Here is a 13,552-nt window from a genome sequence, read left to right on the forward strand (position 1 = left end):
AAGACTGTGGACAAAGCCACGCTGGGCTGCCATTGTCCAGGGAAGTGGAACTTGCAGAGAGTCTCTGAGGCAACCAGTGAGACAGAAATACATCCTGGAGTTGCATGTGTGCCCTTGCCCAGGGCACTAATCTCTTTCATGGCTGTCATGGATCCCAGGCCTTGTAATTTCATGCAATAGGCTCTAGTTGGTTAACAAGGCTGTAACCTGAGCATAAAGCTTCTGTTTATGTGCTTCTGAATGACTTGGCCTTTTGCCATGTTGAATAAGACTCCCAGATATTCCAGGGACTTTGTTGGCACCAGGTGGCTTTTTTAGAAGTTCACAATCCACCCCAGACTGCAGCGTCTCGACAACTGGTGCAACTTCCTTTTCTCCTATTGAGTGGGACAGTGCTCCAATGAATCAAATCGTCCAAGTATGGGTGCACCTGTCAACCCGCTCTGTGGAGATGAGCAGCCACCACAATAACCTTGGTGAATGTTTGAGGCGCTGCTGCTAGCCCAAAGGGAAGTACTGAGAATTGAAAGTGATTTTCCAGTACATGGAATCTGAGGAATTTCCTGTGTTCTGGGAAGATAGGGATGTGAAAGTAAGCTTCAATCAAATCTAAAGGTGGCTAGAAATTCTCCTGGTTGCACCACTGTCTGACTGAGTGAATGGTTTCTGACTAAAACCAAGGAACTCTCAGTGCTGCATTGGCGTGTTTGAGATCTAAAATGGGCCATAAGAACATAACCCTCTTTGATAATGTCCAGGGTCCAGTGGTCGAACATTAGGTGTTTCCAAGCCTCCAGAAAATCCAAGAACCGACCTCCAATCTTCAGGAACAGTGCCATGACAGTTGTCGCATTGTGGATTTTTGGATGGCACTGCAGAGCGGGAACTTGAACCTTGGTTCCTCCTGAACCCAGAAAATCTGTCTGGATTCTGGAAAGGCTGAGTGGAGGATCCTGTGGAATACTGACAAGAGCACCATGAGTCACAAAGGACCCACAGCGTTTGGGGTCTGCTGTTTGGTAAAGATTTGGGCTGGTGATCTTGTACAATGGCCACAAGATCATCTAGGTCCTTGCCAAACAGCATCTGTCCTCTAAAAGGGTCCCTGCTCAGTGTTGCTTTAGAAGTCAAATCACCCACCCATTGTCTGATCCAAAGCATATAATAGGCGACAATCGACTTAGACCTTCCCCGTGAGTGATGCATTAGAGGGCATTCACTATGCAGTCTATTCTTGCCTGCACAAGCTGAAGCAGGGACGAGAGTCCATTAGGCTCTGATTTCTTAGTCTAGAGAGGGCCGCAATCCAGTCGGGTTTTCAGGATTTCCCCAATGAATATGCATGAAATCTATTAGCATACAATGAAAGCAGTGCATGCAAATAGATCTCATGCATATTCATTGGGGAAATCCTGAAAACCCAACTGGATTGCGGCCCTCGAGGAGGGACTTTGACACTCCTGGTCTAGAGAGTGTGAGGCACATGCAAGGTGGCGTCCATGGCTGTAGTTTTGACCCTTAAGGTCAAAACCTGCCTCCTGAGGACCATATCCACTCTATAGTCCTGTATATCTTTTAAAATCACCCCTCCCTCACTGGGCAGGGAAGTGCATTTAGTCATCTGGGCTACCAGGTAGTCCACTTTTGGCATAGCAAACATTTGCTGGCATTCCTTATCTAAGGGATACAGTTACACCATGGTTTTAGCCATTCTAAGGGAGTCTTCAGGGGTCTCCCAAGGCTCTGTGATTAAGACCCTGATATCTGGGTGCCACAGTTAAGACGTGATGCTGGGTTTTATGTTAGGAGCTGCTGCCCAGGGAAAGGATCCAGGTGTCATTGTTGAGGATACGTTGAAACCCTCAACTCAAGGTGTGGCAGTGGCTAAGAAAGCAAATAGAATGTTAGGAATTATCAGGAAAGGAATGGAAAACAAAATATGAAAGTGTTATAATGCCTTTGTGTCACTCTATGGTACACAGCCGCAACTTGAATACTGTGAAGTTCTGGTTGCCGTATCTCAAAAAAGATATAGTGGAATTAGAAAAGGTATAGAGAAGGGCAACGAAAATGATAAAAGGTTTAGGACGACTTCCCTATAAGGAGAGGCTAAAGTGGCTAGGGCTCTTCAGCTCGGAGAACAGATGACTTGGGGGTGATATAAGAGGTCTATAAAATAATGAATGGAAGGTAGATATGAATTGCTTGTTCACTCTTTCCAAAAATACTAGGACTAGGGGGCATGTGATGAAGCTACTAAGTAATAGATTTAAAAAAACCCAGAGAAAATATTTCTTCACACAACATGTAATTAAACTCTGGAATTCGTTGCCGGAAAATGTGGTGAAATCAGTTACCTTTAAAAAGTCTTGGATAATTTCCTACAAGAGAAGTCCATTAGCCATTATTGAGATGGCTTGGAAAAATCCACTGCTTATACCAAGGATGAGTAACATAAAATCTGTTTTACTACCTGGGATCTGCTGGTAATTCTTATGTTCTTATGAGTCCAGATTCCGCTCAGGAGAGAACATCATGAAGACAAGTTTTGCAGAGTCTATTTTCAATCCTAGGAGGGACTTGATAATTATCTCCATTAGGGCCGAAGACCTAAAAAGTTGGTAGATGAAGGGATTTTATCCTGATCTATAGCTGATACTCTTGGACCTTTGAATGAGGATGTGTCGATCATCTCTTTGGGACAGTAAAGGGATCAGATCTGATCCCTCATTTTCCAAGTCCCTGTCTGAATGATATTCATAGTCTAGAATATTCTCCACTTTTAGGAAGAAAGTGGTCTGAGACTTCGAGTTTAATGCACTGATCTGCTCACTTGCGGGCTGGACTAGTGGATTTTTGTCTAGTGCATAAGCCTGCCAGAGAATAATAAACTCTGAGGTAAAGGTCTGAGAGGGCAAGTCTCCCTGTCCCTTGGAGCAGACAACTTTTCTTAGGCTGTGAAGCTTCTATGCTCTTACGGTGTGAAGAGATGCTGTCCTGGGACCCCAGAAGGTGTTTCACTCCCAACAGGTCCATCTGCCTTTTTGCAGCCCTAAAGAACTGCATAGGGGCTAAGCCTGAAGCTTCTTTTCCCCCTCCTCATGCCACATGGAAGCTCTTCAATCACACCTCCAACGCAAATAAGGCATGATGTAGGGGAATCAGAGTCTGAGGACTCTATTCTTATTCATTTTGAGGCAAAAAGGGGTGTTTTTAAAGTTTGAGAAAAGAGAAAAAGAATTGTGACATCCAAGATGGCCACGGTGGCAAAAAAAAATGGCTTTAAAATGCTTCAGGGCTGACCAAAAATCACTAAAAATAGGATTGGGGGGAGAAGAAGGAGCAAGGCTCTACATATAGAAAGAGTCAAAACAGTTTTAGCCCCCCCACCCCACCAATTTTCTCTATAAGCTATGACAGCCTATACTCACAAACCATGTGCAGGGGAAAAAGCGATGCAGCCTGCCTCAGCACCTCCAGCAAGTAGCTGGATCTGGAGGGATTTTCTGCCTCAATCCATAGTTTATAGTTTATTCAATTTTTGATTAAACGCTTTTTCGTTTCTTCAAAGCGTTGTACAGAATAAAAATAACTTTACAGAAAAAAGTAAATAAAACATTTAATACAAACTTTTAAGATCAACATGACTGACGTATTAGGTAATTATAGACAGGCATGCAATAGACACGATTGGTAAAGGGGGTAAGAAATACAATTGATAAAATAAAAATAAGAAACATTTAAGGTAAACACAAAAGGAATTAGGGGGAAGGGTATAAATTAAAAACAAGTATTAATTATTTGATCTCTGAAATGTGCCTCTTTTTTTTTTTTTTTTCAGTTAAAAGCTTCGTTAAAAAGGAAACATTTTAAGTTACTTTTAAATTTTTTTAAGTTTTTTTCCATTTTTAAATATAGTGGAAGAGTGTTCCAGATTGTAGGGGCTGTAACTGAAAAAATTGAGGTACGGCGTGTGCCGATATTTTTTAGGGAAGGAATGTTGAGGTTAAATTGAGATATGGACCTTAAGGATCTTGGTGGGTCGTATGGAATCAGTAATCTGTCTATGCTGGTCAGCTGTCAAGCCAAGATCTTAGGGATACCAGATGGATTTCAGTTAGACCGAACTTTCAACCCCCCCCCCCCCCCCGGCCACAGCGACCACTGAAAAGGGGGCAAAACCACAGCCATCACTGTGAATGCTCCAAAGAACATGATTGATGCCTAACAGATTGCACTCAAGCTGAGTCAAGGAAGCAAGCAAATGCTGAGGGGCCAGAACCCAGAGCTCCACAAATATTCAGCAGGCTGGCTGAAAAGCTCTCTGAATAATACATCTGCCAGCTGCAGAGTCTGCTCTTCTGCAAGCAGGCACATCCAGTCCTGGGGCTGTGTAAAACCTATGAACCGAGAAAGACTGCAAAATACCTTGCAAAAATAAAGAGAGATCAGAACACCTTCATGCTTACTTGCAAAAGAAAGAACTGAAGAGGGCAGCAGAGACCGAGGAGGAGGAGGAACTGAAAACCTGCAATTGGCTTCTTCTGTAGAATGCTCGCAAGTAGGCATGGACAATCCTACGGTTCAGCATACCATTCCTACTGCACTGGAAAATAGGGTTAGAATCCTGCATGAAGTATCTATAATTCACTCTCCAGATGCTTGGGGGCTATAACTGGAAGCACAGTTTGACAGCGAGGTGAAAGCAAAAAAGCAGTTTAAGTACCGGCCCATGAATACATAAACACAGTGCCGCAAATGGGGGAATATTGGATGCAGCTGATGTAATTGTTGATAGGCAAAATCGTGAATCATGACTGCATTAACGAGAATGGACTGTACACACACACACACAAAGGTAAATAAGGACACCTTGATTATAAACCTGTCCTTATAGCAACTTTATATACACTTTTTTTTTTTTAAACTACAGCTAGCATTTTTTTAAAAATGCAATCGCTGCTGTTGACCTTCCTTGCAAGGATGTGTGTAGATGCCACAGTACTTCAATATGCTAAGCTGCTTTTTGTTTAATCAATGTATCCATATTATTGTATTTTACATGGAAAAGGAGGATGTAGATATGAATGTTGTTGTTTGTGAGAGTTGGATTATGTCCATGTGTTAATAATTTATGTTTATTTTGTAACCTGCTTAGGATATAAATTTTTAAATTAAATAAATGGTGTGTGATAAAATCAGTGTTTTGGAAGCAGTCATTCAAGGATATAAAGGGAAAAAAAAGGAAACTGAAAAACAGGCTGGATGGAAAAGCCCCTAAACCAACCGATTTGTAGTAAAGTACACTGCTTTATTTAGTTGATATGATCTATACAGAATGCAGAAAACATCTTTTAAAGTAATCTTATATAAGGAAATAAACACATCAGTGGTAGGTGAACACTTAATACAAAAATTTTCTCTCAATATTACAGTGTCTAGTGGCATAAACAAACCGCACTGGTGGTAAGAAATAAGGAGACTGGCTAGAATGACATTATTATTCTGTTCACTGTCCCTTCGCCTTCGGTTTCTATAGTGACAAGTGGGCCAAGGCCCCACATATTTTGCGCATGGCCAGTACAGAGTGGTTGCAGTTGCTAAGGACTACAAAATTACTTTGGAAGGCCTTTCCAATGCAAAAGCACTTGGCCATATCAATTTCAGGTGTATGGGGGTAGGAGGTTTGAAACCAACTTTACCATTTCAGACATCAAAATGCTGGAAATTCAACTTGAGCACCAAGAAAGCAGAATATACAGAAAAGGAGAAATCCTAGTAGGTGTTTGTTCTTTGCATCATAACAATTCACATAATCAGACAGACCAAGTTTACATCAATGACTAAAAAAAATAAAAATAAAATAAATCCCATCATACATTTATTCATTCTCTACATAGAACAATCTTCCCAGTATTCCCCCTTTCAAGAGGCAACCCTCTTATGAGCTGCTGAAGCACATGCATTTGCACTGCTCCTTTGCTCACAAATACCATCTGCAGATACTCCAACAAAAGACCTTTAAAAATGTGGCAACTTTGGCATATTTCAATTTTGATCTAAAATTTAATACTGCAAAATGAGATCTTTAAGTTGCCCATGTATTCTAGTAACTCAAAACAATAACTATTTTTAAAATATTTTTTTTATAATATACAACTCTTATATTTCAAATCTTTCAGAGTCAAGTCCTTGCCAAAGGATACTAGGTTATTGTCTAATGACCAGCCCCAGAAAATAAATTATGATCGGTTTCCCTAGAACAATGAGTGTCTGGTATTACAATTTATATTCCAGCCCTCCCTCCAAAAAACAAAAATCCATACTGTTTTCACTAGAGCAAGAGTGGGCAACTCTGGTCATCAAGGGCCACAACCCTATCAGATTTTCAGGATGCTCCAATGAATATGCATGAGATCTATTTGCATGCGCTGCCTCTTCTGCATGCAAATAGATCTCATGTATATTCACTAGGGAAATTATGAAAAACCCAATGGGTTGCGGTCCTCGAGGACAAAGTTTGCCCACCGCTGCACTAGAGGTAATACTTTGAGAAGCATGAAACAAAGAACAAATAAAATCAGTCAGTTATTTTGTGTTTTGTAGTTGCAAAATGGCATCTGGCTCTATACTTCTCCCTCCAAATTTGCAGGTTTAGGACTTGCGACTTTGGTTATTCGCGAGTTTCTAAACCCTGCCCCATCTCCACCTCCTGGACCTCTCCACGCCGTACCTGGTGGTGTAGTGGTGAAATGGGGCAGGATCGAACTTCCTACACTCCTGCCCTGTGCCGTGACCCATGATTCTAAGTTAATGCACAGAGTCATGAAAATTCTGAGTTCCTCTAATCCTTTTAAGTGGCCGACTCTGAACCACCCCCGCCTCCCTCCTGGACATCTCCACACCTTACCTGGTGGTCCAGCAGTGAAGTGGGGCAGAAGTAATCTTTCTACACTTCTGCCCCGTGCAGAGCTATTAAAAAATAAAAAAAGGCTGTTGCGAGTTTCCATAGTCTCACAAGACTACAGCGGGAACTCATGGTATCCATTTTTGTTGATGGCTGTGCATGGAGCAGGAGCATAGGAAGATCGCTTCTGCCCTGCTTCACTGCTAGATCACCAAGTAAGAAGAAAGGCGGGAGGAAGGCGGGGTGGATCAGAGTTGGTCCTAAAAGTTATTCGCGATTTTTCCATATCAGAGAGCTGGCTCTGCCCCTAACCCCCGCAAATATGGAGAGAAACTTACATGTGCTTACTGCTACGAGGGGTGTTCAATAATTTATCTACCCGAGTATGAAAGAAAGTAGCAGGTGTGTTGAGATTCCTGGGATTCCTGATCTAGTCTGCAGATAACACTGGTTGTGGAATTTAGAGGCCCCTCTTTCCTTCCACTCCTATAAAAATAAGTGTATTTAATTTTTTTAAGGTGGAACATAAGGAGATGGTGATCTATATGGGGTCATGTTCTTTGGGCGTGAGCCTTTTCCATGTTTCAACATGTCTCAAGGTTACTCATGCACCACTGCGCCTCAGTGCGATTCTAACATTCCAAGAGGCAGGATGTCAACTGCTAGATTTGGAGCACCATTCAGTGATAAAAATTTTCACAAAAGAAGGAAAAAAGCCAAAGGAGATTTATGAATGCATGATTGCAGTTTATGGTGAGTCTGCCTCATCATCCTAGTAAAATATTGAAAAAAACTGTTTAAGTGGGATAGAGCCCATTGAAGATGACCCTCGCACTGGACAGCCTGTGGAAATAACTTCCACAGAAATAGGCAAGAAAGTCAAGGATTTAATTTTGTCAGACAGACGAATTAAGGTTTCCTGAATAGCTGAAGACATGGACATCTCGGCAGTTACAGTTTAGAAAATAATTCAAGTGAAGACTGGAATTGAGATTTGGGTCTTTCACAGAGATCCTGAATTCAAAATGGAGTGAATGCAGTGTAAGCACAACTCATCCCCCACCCCAAAAAAGTTCAAGATAAAAAAATTTGCAGGCAAAATCATGGCAATTGTCTTCTGGGATGATGGAAGGATTTTTGCTTCGGGAGTTCATACCACACAAGTCAACCATAACTGGGAAGAGTCACGCCAACACAATGATCACTTTGCAGGAGTCAATCAAGGAGAAAAACTTGCAGCAAGCTGCTTCTTCACGACAATGCACCGGTGCACATGTCTTGACAATCACTGGCTGCCATCCGAGACTGTGGGCTTCAGCAGCTGAACCATACACCCTACAGTCTTCACTCAGATTACTTACTGTTCCAAGTTTTGACGAAATCTCTCTGCAGATAGCGGTTTTCAAGTGATGAAGATGTCAAGGAAGCTGTGATGTCCTGGGGGTTAAAGTCACTGCAGGAAAAGTGGATGAAGCGTATGGTGCTATCAAGGGACTAAACTGAAAACTAAAAATTTTGAAAATTCTTTTCTTTCCTACTGAGGTAGATACAATTGAATGCCCCTCATATGTCTCTCTCTGAGGTGTAAGGTATTGTCCTAACACAGTACAGTTGTGCCAATTTGTTTATTTTGGGGGAAATGTGTAATTCCCATTGTCATGCTCTGAAACTTAGGGGGGAGATTTTAACCTAGTGAGAAATTCAAGCTTTTTTTCCCCATTTATTGACTCAGCTCTAACTGGCCATGTCCGCACACACAAATTCTGCAAAATAGTCAATATGGCTTATAAGCGTCTGTGTTGTGCAAAGTCAACCAGTGACATCCCAACCCACAAATCCAGGAGTAGGGAAACATTATTGCAAGGTTTTTTTTTGTTTAAAAACTTTTCTCCCTAACAATGTACCAAAACAAGATAAACTTTCAAACTGCCAAGAAAAATCATGCTGAAAACGATTTAAACCAAAGAAGGAAAAGCACAGGTTCATGATAGCCAATAAAGTTATACAATAAACAGTAAAAGATGTGCACTGAAGAGTGAAAAACTTAGATAAGGCTATAACACTTGGACAATGATCTAAGAGAATGCAAAACAAAAACAAAAAAACATTTCACCGAGTCAATACTAAGAAGCAGATGCTTATACAAACTGCTGTTAAGCATTACCCTTTTTAATTATTTTAAGAAAACAAAATGAGGCAGTATCAAAAGTTTAGTAAAAAGTTAGGTCTGAGAATATTTTCACTCGGCTATTTTCTGGCGCTTGGTGTTCTCCTCCTCTCCTAGTCACTTCCCAATGCGAGCACATCATAAAAGGAAAAGCTCTGGGTTGCAAAGTATGTGTGTTGTGTACTTCAATTGGGACAGCAGAAGAGGGTGGAAATGAAAACCTGTGTGAACACGAGTCCACACAATTCTTCCCAAAGTGAAGAATTAGTTTCACACTACATAAAAATATTGCATCTCTACCAAAAGATCTCTTGGCAAATATTGTCAAAACCCTTTCCCCTTTCCTTCATGATTACGTCAATGCTAATGAACTTTGTGGCACTCAAGACAACCAGTTGATAATCCAGTTCCCCTCTAGAAAATGGTTCTTAGCATAGGCAATGAAGGCTTCATGGTGAAGCTGGTAGTCCTTTTTCTATAGAGATTTGCCAATCACAACAATGCTAAAGAGCAACTAGTTTATTAAAATACAGACCATTCCTTTTTACATAATGTAGAAATATCCTTTTAATGCAAGGAAATATGCCTCACACTGCCTTTTTTTTTTTTTTTACCAACAGTACTAACAGCTTTAGTGTCAGGTCAGCAGTAGGTCTGCAAAAACAACCAGTTTATAGTTTTCTGTGTACCAAAGAGTTAAGATCCAAACTGTGGAGCATATTTTATATTGGAGGAAGGAAAACGGGACCGCAAACTCGGATTCTTTTGATGGGTCCCTCTACTTGTGTTTGAACCACCACATAGAGATGTAATTTCTTCTTGAAAGAATTCTCATGAACCATCTCATCCACTGAAAACAAAATTAAAATTCCTTACATACAAATTCAGGTAGATTAAATGTAAAAATGCAATACTGAACTTCTGAAAGTTCTTTTGATGTTTTTAGCTCCTCTCATTATGTCCTGTACCTACAGATATGAATAGAAAATAAACAGGACAGTTTAAAAGGCATACCAGAGAACTTAAGGGCTACCCCAGTGCTTACTGCAAGTTCAACTTTATTTTTTCTTGAAGGTTTAGGATATTTCTGTCAGAAAAAAAATTTCTTGTGTGTAGATTTTCTGTGTGTGTAGTAGATTGATGTAAAAGGACCAATAGAAATTAAGTAAATAGTTACCCAAGAAGTCCCAGAAGCATCTAAGTGGAGAAGACGGAGGTTTAAAAAAAATCCATCATTCTCTTATCCAGGACGTTGTTTACTTATTTTTTCACTTGTGGCATTTCAAACTGGGATTCCTGATCTAGTCTGCAGACAACACTGGTTGTGGAATTTAGAGGCCCCTCTTTCCTTCCTCTCCTATAAAAATAAAAGTGTATCTAATTTTTTTTTAAGGTGGAACATATGGAGGTGGTGATCTATATGGGGTCATGTTCTTTGGGCGTGAGCCTTTTCCATCCATAGGTGCAGTGAAAGGTGGGGGAGGCTGATATGGAGGTGCATTGGGGTCTTCATCCCTCAGTGGGGTATATTCTCCTAGAGTATCTTGATTCAATGGGGCAGTTTCCGGCATATTTTGGTTTGGATATTCAGGAGGTGGAAGAGGAGCCTTCTCTTCCTGAAGGATCAATGGCATGCTTGAGGAAGGAGGGGGCTTGGAGTCATCTAATTCATCTGCAAAAATAATAGGCACTCCCTTCTTGATAAATGTTGCCTGATCCTCAATGGTGAGTTTGCCTTTTCTTTTCTTGCGATAACATATCATAGCTAGGATTCCAGCAAGGAGTAGAATGGCTGCAACTACCACTGCAGGAATTACTGTATGGAGGTACACATCATCCTCACTGCTCTTCTGTGGATCTTTATCTGCAGCCAGAGTTGGTGTTACTACTGAAGTTATACTCTCATCTTTGCGCACTGGAACAAACTGAATGTACCTACAGCTGCCTGTGCCAATCACAGAAATATTTATGGGCTTGAATTCTGGCTCCATGGTTTTGATAAAGACATGGTGTGGATGACCATGGTCATCTGCAATTTTTTTGCTCATGGCTTCTATCTGTTCTTTAGGACAGGGATGCAAAGAAAGAGTATTATTTGTCCATTCCACTACAATAGAGCCGCTGCTAATATTCTGCAGAGTAATAGTGCTGCTGTTTCTGTCCCCAAAAGCAACAGCTAATTTCTTGACTAACATAATTTTTTTATTTATGTCATTGATCACTGTACTATGATCACCATGGAATTTGGTCATGAATTTGACAACAGTCTCATTTGCATGTGGCAGTTCACCAACATGGATTTCAAAAGCATCCACAGTAGACAGGCCACCTTTGTCTGTAGCATACAGGAAACATTCGTGTCTCTTTACATGACTGTAATCTGGTATGCCATACATAAGCTGGCTAGTACTATTAAACTGTACCCAAGATTTTTCTTCTAGCATTGGCTGGTCCTTCAGCTTCAGAGACAGTTTTAGTTTATCAGTAGTCCCATCTTCCTTATCAAAGAAAGTATCTGATGGAATTTTGAGCTCAAAGTAAGTACCTACCCAAGCAACAACCTGGTCAATGTGGTTTTTGAGTTTTGGGGCAGTATTAGGTTCATGTGTGTAGGGAACTCCACTAGTAGTGCTGCGTACACGGATTAAGGGGGATGTGGTGTCTATCTTTGTGGTAGGTGCTTTGGTAGTAGCATGGGGTCTGGGTTTAGGAGTTTTGGGTTTTTTGGTAGGTCGCCGTGTTGTAAAATCCGTAGTTGATGGCGTCATAGGTTTCATAGTAGTTACTCTGGGTCTCTTTGTAGTTGGTGGTGTTATTATAGCAGTAGGCTCCATATAACTAGGTCTAGATATTGTTGGGTGAATCTGGTCTATCACTGTACTAGTTGTTTCCACTTTGGTTGGTTGTGTTGGCCCCAGAGTTGGAGTTTGAACAATAGGGCCTCTGGCTCTAATAGTAACTGTAGGTTTTCCAGGTAATGGTATAGGTTCCCTGGCTGGAGGAGCAGTTGTTTCTGTTGGAGAAGAAACAGCTGGTGAAGTGGGTGTAGGAATAATTCTGACTGGTGGTTCCTGGGTGGCAGTTGTAGGTGGGCCAATAACAGTCACTGGAGTAGGCGTTGCATTAATCTGTCTTCTTATCCTCTTTGGAAGGTTAGGTTTCTTGTTAGCAATATGCCACCCAACAACTGGATATCCAAGTTGGGCAGACATTGTACCTTCTTTAGCTGGTGCTTCAACCATGCTAATATTAGGAACACTATTTTGATCCAAAGAGCATCCAAGTTTCCATGATAGTAAGGCTCCATTTTCTACAACTTTCTTGGCATTGCCTGGGCCAGCCATGAAGGCAGACATGTCAAAAAGTCTATTATTTACAACTGGAACTAGTTTCATGTGATGCAGTTCTACTTCGGAGAATTTTCTCATTCTATTTAAAAGCTCAAGTCTCTCCTTTGGTGTCATTTTAGTTAAGTCAGCATCCAAAATTACAGTCAGAATAGTTACTGGCTCATCTGCACCACAGGTGAATGGTATTATCTCATCTGTTTCATGTACAGATGCTCGCATGGATTGTGGCTCATTATAATCTTCTGGATGAACCTCAACAGAGAAGACATCTGTGACTTGTGGTACATAAGAACCATTGGATGCCAGCTGCATTGCAGTCATTGAAATGTAGTGAACTCCCTTATCTGTGTTAAGTGGAAGACCTTCCAAAATAAGAGACTTCAGTTCCCAGTGCAACCAAGATGGCAAAGTCTCCTTCCCAGCTTCAGACATCTAAAATAAATACATAAAAGACAGCCTTAAAACAGCTGCTACTTTCATTTATTGTTAATATGGTGAAGTTTCTTCTCAATACTACATTTTACTTTCACTTTATCTAGCAAGTATCAATTGTACAAGTACACTGGTCATATAATGTCATTTCTTTAATAAGTAGGCCATACTTATATCAACTGTTTATTTTAGGCATGTGGTAGATGCAGTGGAACATGGAAAAATTATGTCTTACCAGACCAGTCCAGAACTAATGGGTAGTGTCTGTCAACTAGCAGATGGAGACAGAAAAAGTAGTTCTTTGTGACTCACCCTTTATGGATAGTGTGCAGCCACAGAAATGTTCCGTATTCTGAACAATCCAGCAATGAAACAAACTGTGGACAAAACACAATGTTCTTGACTCCTTTATTTCTTCAAAATATCTTCAACCAATTATAAAAAATATATATTCATATCAACTGTATAAGAGACTAATGGACCTGACATGGGCCGTGTTTCGGCTAACAAAGCCTTTCTCAAGGGTCTGATGTGGAGAACACAGTTGACTGTCCACAGTTTGCTTCTTTGCTGGATTGCTCCTTTTTCTGTGGAATATCGGGGTCTTCTTTTGCTTTTCACCGTATTCTGAATAGCCAAGTAATGGAAGGATGTTTCAACACATGAACAAACTGCAGGTTAGTCTGAAATAATACA

The 13,552-nt window shown here is 40.8% G+C and overlaps 1 protein-coding gene across 2 annotated transcripts in view; it reads right to left on the reverse strand.

Moving 5' to 3' along the window:
* Positions 1–8,649: 8,649 nt before the first annotated feature.
* DAG1 (dystroglycan 1) overlaps positions 8,650–13,552 on the reverse strand; it is a 53,538-nt gene continuing 48,635 nt past the window's right edge. For both annotated transcript variants that reach the window (XM_033926088.1, XM_033926089.1), the window contains exon 3: positions 8,650–12,856. In XM_033926088.1, coding sequence (XP_033781979.1) covers positions 10,463–12,856 — 2,394 coding nt within the window. In that variant the 3' untranslated portion in view covers positions 8,650–10,462. The remainder of the gene's footprint in view (positions 12,857–13,552) is intronic.

Source organism: Geotrypetes seraphini, chromosome 17 (genome assembly GCF_902459505.1).
Source record: "Geotrypetes seraphini chromosome 17, aGeoSer1.1, whole genome shotgun sequence".
In the NCBI taxonomy this organism is placed as follows: domain Eukaryota; kingdom Metazoa; phylum Chordata; class Amphibia; order Gymnophiona; family Dermophiidae; genus Geotrypetes; species Geotrypetes seraphini.